Consider the following 6,009-nt stretch of genomic DNA (forward strand, 5'->3'; position numbering starts at 1 on the left):
AGTAGCGCTTAGTGAAGTGTTTCAATGTAGCGCCCTTTCTATTCGTGTGTGCCCCTCTTCGAACCTTGCTGGCTTCCTTTTGCTAGCAATTTCCTTGCTTGGTTTAGTGTAGCACTCCTTTGTGTGCATGGTTCGAACCTTGGCTGCCCCATTTATGAGTGTCGCGCCTTACTTTTCTTCATGGGGAGGCCAGAAAAAGGTAGAAGAGTTAACATAGCGCCCTCTTCAAATTGGGTGCTGGTGCCTTGTGGTTGAGCGCTCAGTTTGAACACACAGCGTAGCGCTCAGTTTGAACACTTTGTGAGCGCAGCACTCAAATAGAGAGCGCAATATCTCTTTGTTGCTCCCTTAGCCTAGCTTTCTTGGTGCAACGTTGGGCGCTCCGTTGGGTAATTGAGCGCTGGCCCTTGTTGCTTTGGATGAGCGCCACACTTTAATTTCATGGGCCACGCTTTGGCTAAGCACGCTTTCATAGTTCTTTCCTCTTTTTTTTTCTTTTTTTCATTTCTTCACTTACAAGTAATCAAACTAAACAAACAAAGCATCACCAAATTCACAAGATCTCTACATTAATCCTAAAATCAACTAATTCCAGCATGAATCCTATGATTTTGTGTCAAATAAATGATGGTTGATTGATTTAACATAACTATGTAAATCTACTTCAAATCACTTACTTATAGTGCAAGAAAGTGCATAAAACCTAATGAAACAAGTGAAAAATGCTTGAAAAGCTAGCATAAGATGACTTGTCATCACAACACCAAACTTAAATCTTGCTTGTCCTCAAGCAAGCACTAAACATAAGAAGAAATGAAATAAAATAGAGAAATATACATGCCCTTATTTAGCAGATAATTGAACTTGGTTCATGGGGTTTTATGCAGACAAATGTAACTTACTTATTCTTTGCTGACAGATAAGAAATCTTTCCTAAAAGGTTCACTAGAGTTGCTGCTATAATGCCTTGCTTTTGATTGATCCCTGTTAGCTTTTTCTTTCTTTCTTTTGCTTAGAGAGCTTGTTTCTTAATGAAAGCTTGGTGTTAAGTGTTGCAGCAGTCCTTTTGGCTCAATTTTGCTCAACACTACTTCACCACAGACACATGGCTCACAATTTCCTCCTAGGAACATTGATGCCTAGCATCTCTTTGGATTACTAAATGCTTTGTAACTAGGTTGCTCTTGATAATGGACTTTCAGTTGGCAATCCCAGATTAGTTAATCTAAGTGGCCAAGTTTTAAAATACTCCTCAGAACCTAATTGTCCAACCATATCCTAGTACAAGAGCACCACAGACATATGTCCTAAGGTCCAAGCTATTGGTGTCTAGCCTTATTATTTGTTTCCTTGCCAATTCTTGGCTTTTCTCTTTCTTTTCCTTCTAACTTTGCTTCATTCTCAAGGGATATTCATTGATAAAAGGTTTTATAGCATCAGCCTAATTCACACTTCAAGGAACATTTTATTATGCAGCTTTTATCATTGAGCTAATCATTAAATCAAACAAGTACCACCACTGAATTTCATTCTAATTCTTAAAACATTGGACAATCACTTACTATTTCAAACATTTTTCTTTTATTCATGCAGAAGGGAACAAAACAGAATTTAAGCTAATGAGTTATGACAAGCATAGTATGTAGGCTAGCATCTTTAGCAAACATTTACATTTACACCTAATTGAACACTTCAGCAAGACAAATAGGAATCTCCAAGTTAAAACACAGCAAAAGGATTAAGTGTCAATACAACCTGTTGGGACTGTCTCTCAGCTTTTTCTTCTATCATCATTATTTCTCTTTGCTGTACTTCCTTTGGATAATGATGCAAACCCCCTCCACAGGTTGAATCTTTTCCTGCATAATCCTTAGAAGTTGCTTGTTTCTCAAGCCCTTAGGCAATTGATTAGCATGCAGCAATTGTTTGTAGGCTTTTAAACTTAGTTTGGTGTGAACACCAAACTTAGTTTCTTGACACTGTTCCTTATGCAACAAGTCAACCATATATGAAACCTTGTGCCTTTGCTGAAAAACTAAAAAATAAAACTAGAAGACAGACACTGGCTAAGTAATTTTTCTGATTGCTTGGAGCTAGTAACTATTTATGCAGAAGGTGAGAATGTGTTTTCAAATGAGATTTTTGGTGGAACACCAAACTTAGCATCCTTCATTCTCCTTTAAATTATTTTGGTGTGCAACACCAAACTTAGCTCCTTGCAATACAGATAAAGCCACTCAACCTTTTTATTGAAATAGTTAGGAAGAGAAACTACCTCTGGTTAGGTTGCCTCCCTACAAGCACTCTTTTAATGTCACTAGCTTGACATTCCTCATTCTTGCTCAACATAATTCTTGAACCTCCTTCTCTTTGTTCTAAGGGCCTTCCAAATAATGCTTTGCTCTGTGACCATTTGCTGTGATTGTGTCCTTTGTAGCCTCATCCAGAAGTTTAAGGCTTCCATAAGGGAGAACCTTTGTGATCAAATAGGGACTAGTCCATTTAGACTTGAGCTTGCCTGGGAAAATCTTGAGCCTGGAATTATATAAGAGTACTTGCTGTTCTGGTTTGAACTCTCTTTTCAGAATTTTCTTGTCATGCCACCTTTTAGCTCTCTCCTTGTATATCCTTGCATTCTCAAAAGCTTTCAGTCTGAATTCATCTAGCTCATTGAGCTGCAACAACCTTTTTTCTCCTGGTTCTTGAGGATCAAAATTCATGAGCTTAGTGGCCCAGTAAGCTTTGTGTTCTAGCTCCACATGAAGGTGGCATGATTTTCCATAGATTAGCTGAAATGGGGATCTTCCTATAGGAGTTTTGAACGCTGTTCTATATGCCCAGAGAGCATCTTCTAATTTTCTGGCCCAATCCTTTCTTGTGCTTCCTACTATTTTTTCTAAGATCTTCTTCAACTCCCTATTTGCCAACTCAGCCTGGCCATTAGTCTGAGGGTGGTATGGTGTGGCTATTTTATGAATTACTCCATATTTGTGAAGGAGTTTCTCCATCTGCTTGTTGCAAAAATGATTACCACCATCACTGACAAGACCCTTGGGCACTCCATATCTAGTAAAAATGTGCGTCTTAAGGAATTGAAGGACAATCTGTGCATCACATGTGGTTGTGGCTATAGCTTCCACCCACTTTGAGACATACTCCACTGCTATCAGAATGTATTTGAAGGAGTAAGAAGGAGGAAATGGGCCCATGAAATCTATGCCCCAAATATCAAAGAGTTCTACTTCCAGGATGTAGTTTTGAGGCATTTCATTCCTTCTTGTCAATCCTCTAGCTCTTTGGCATTCATTACACTGGTGGACAAACTCCCTAGCATCCTTGAATAGAGTTGGCCAATAGAATCCGCTTTGAAGCACTTTGGCTGTTGTTCTTTCTGACCCAAAGTAACCACCATAAGCTGAACCATGACAATGCCATAATATGTCTCTCATTTCAGTTTCAGGGACACACCTCCTAATCATTCCATCCGGGCATCTTTTGTACAAAAATGGTTCATCCCACAAAAACTTATTGGCTTTATTGAGTAGCTTTTTCACTTGTTGCTTGGAGAGTTCTTGAGGGATTTTTCTTTCCACTTTGTAATTTGCTATGTCAACAAACCAAGGGGCTTGCTGGACTTAGAAAAGATGTTCATCAGGAAATTTTTCATTCACTTTCTGTGGCATATCTTGATTGGCCTCTTGTGGCACTCTTGACAAATGATCTGCTACTTGATTCTAACTCCCCTTCCTATCTCTCACTTCAATGTTGAATTCTTGTAGCAGTAGCACCCACCTAATAAGCCTTGGGCTTTGAATCCTACTTAGACATTAGATACTTGAGAGCAGCATGGTCAGTATACACTATAACCTTTGAACCAATCAAGTATTGTCTAAATTTATCAAATGCATATACAATTGCCAAAAGCTCTTTCTCAGTGGTGGTATAATTTTTCTATGCTTCATTTAACACCTTGCTAGCATAATATATGACATGGTGCATCTTGTCTTTCTTTTGCCCCAACATAGCACCAATTACAAAGTCACTTGCATCAGACATAAGTTCAAAAGGTAATTCCCAATCAGGGGGTGTGATAATTGGTGCTGTAATGAGTTTTCTCTTTAAATTTTCAAAGGCATGCTTGAAATTATCATCAAAGATGAAAGGGCTATCAATCATTAGCAAATTACTCAATGGTTTTGCTATTTTTGAGAAATATTTGATGAACCTCCTGTAAAAACCAGCATGCCCAAGAAAACTCCTTACTGCTTTCACATTAACAGGTATAGGAAGCTTTTCAATGATTTCTATTTTAGCTTTGTCAACTTCTATACCTTTGCTTGAAACTTTATGCCCAAGAACTATCCCTTCATGAACCATGAAATGGCATTTCTCCCAATTCAATACCAGTTTAGTTTCTTGGCATCTTTTCAAAACAAGAGTTAAATGATGCAAGCAAGTGTTAAATGAATTGCCAAAGACAGAAAAATCATCCATGAAGACTTCTAAAAATTTCCACCATATCAGAGAAAATGGAAAGCACACACCTTTGAAAGGTGGCTGGGGCATTGCATAGCCCAAATGGCATCCTTCTGTAGGCGAAATCTCCAAATGGACATGTGAAGGAGGTCTTTTTTTGGTCCTTGGGATCCACCACTATCTGATTATACCTGGAATACCCATCCACGAAGCAATAATAAGCATGGCCTGCCAATCTTTCCAACATCTGATCAATGAAGGGGAGAGAGAAATGATATTTCCTTGTAGCATCATTCAGTCTTCTATAATCTATGCACATCTTCCAACCAGTCACTGTTCTTGTAGGGATTAACTCATTCTTCTCATTGGAGATTACAGTCATCCCCCTTTCTTTGGCACAACCTGGACTGGGCTCACCCAGGAGCTATCAGAGATTGGATATATAATTCTAACATTCCACAGCTTCATCACTTCCTTTTGCACTACCTCCTTCATGGTTGGGTTGAGTCTTCTTTGAGATTGCACTACATGCCTTGAATTTTCCTCTAGCAAAATTTTGTGCATGCAGATGGCTAGGCTTATGCCTTTGATATCGTCAATTGTCCATCCTAAAACTGTCTTATGGGCTTTCAACACTTCAATCAGCCTTGTTTCTTCTTCTATGTTCAAAGAAGGGTTTATGATCACTGGCAAGGCTTCTGCTTCTCTAAAAGACACAAACATGAGGTGAGGGGGAAGAGGCTTTAACTCTTATTTTGGCTTCTTCTTTTCCTTAACTTCAATGGAGATCTCTACCACTTCCTCTTCTATGAACTCTTGTTCCACCTCTATTCCCTCTTCTTGTTCCTCATGATAATTGGCTTCTAACATTTCTTCTACCAAACCTTCTATCATATCCACTCTTATGTAGTTCTCTTGTTCAGGGGGATGTTACATTGATTTGAAAACATTGATGACCATTTGCTCATTATGCACCCTGAAGATCATTTTTCCTTTTTCTACATCAATAATAGCTCTTGCTGTGGCTAGGAATGGTCTTCCTAGGATAATTGAGTTGTTTTCCTCCTCTTCTGTGTCCAAGATCACAAAGTCTGCAGGGAAGATAAACTCTCCAACCTTCACTAATAGATTTTTCACAATTCCGTTGGGTGTCTTGATTGATCTATCGGCCATTACAAGTGACATCCTGGTAGGTTTGATTTCTTCTATGGCAAGCTTTGTCATCATTGAGAGGGGCATCAAGTTGATGCTAGCACCTAGATCACATAGAGCTTTTTCTAATGTCATATTGCCTATGGTGCATGAAACTACAAAACTCCTTGGATCTTTAATCTTTGGTGGAATACCCCTTTGAATTACTGCACTACACTCTTCAGTGAGCATAATGGTTTCCTTCTCATTCCAGCTTCTCTTTTTGTTGATGAGCTCCTTCAAGAACTTGGCATATAGAGGCATCTGCTCTAATGCTTCAGCAAGGGGAATGTTAATTTCCAGCTTTTTAAAGACTTCAAGGAACTTGGGAAATTATTGGTC

At 38.8% G+C, this 6,009-nt stretch overlaps 1 protein-coding gene across 1 annotated transcript; it reads right to left on the reverse strand.

Annotated features, from left to right (window-relative positions):
• Positions 1–3,951: 3,951 nt before the first annotated feature.
• Positions 3,952–4,858, reverse strand: LOC107465874 (uncharacterized mitochondrial protein AtMg00860-like). The gene is made up of 2 exons (XM_016084850.1): positions 4,668–4,858; positions 3,952–4,423 (listed from the first exon to the last, which is right to left on the reverse strand). The coding sequence occupies exons 1-2, from the start codon at positions 4,856–4,858 to the stop codon at positions 3,952–3,954; spliced, it is 663 nt and encodes a 220-aa protein (XP_015940336.1).
• Between the last annotated feature and the right edge of the window lie 1,151 nt (positions 4,859–6,009).

The sequence above is a fragment of the Arachis duranensis genome, chromosome 9, assembly GCF_000817695.3.
Source record: "Arachis duranensis cultivar V14167 chromosome 9, aradu.V14167.gnm2.J7QH, whole genome shotgun sequence".
Classification (NCBI taxonomy): domain Eukaryota; kingdom Viridiplantae; phylum Streptophyta; class Magnoliopsida; order Fabales; family Fabaceae; genus Arachis; species Arachis duranensis.

Coding starts and splice junctions, on each gene's coding strand:
- LOC107465874 (XM_016084850.1), bottom strand. CDS start 4,858: ATGACTGTAATCTCCAATGAGAAGAATGAGTTAATCCCTACAAGAACA. Junction 4,424..4,667: donor TTCGTGGATGGGTATTCCAG/GTATAATCAGAT, acceptor TGTTTTGAAAAG/ATGCCAAGAAACTAAACTGG.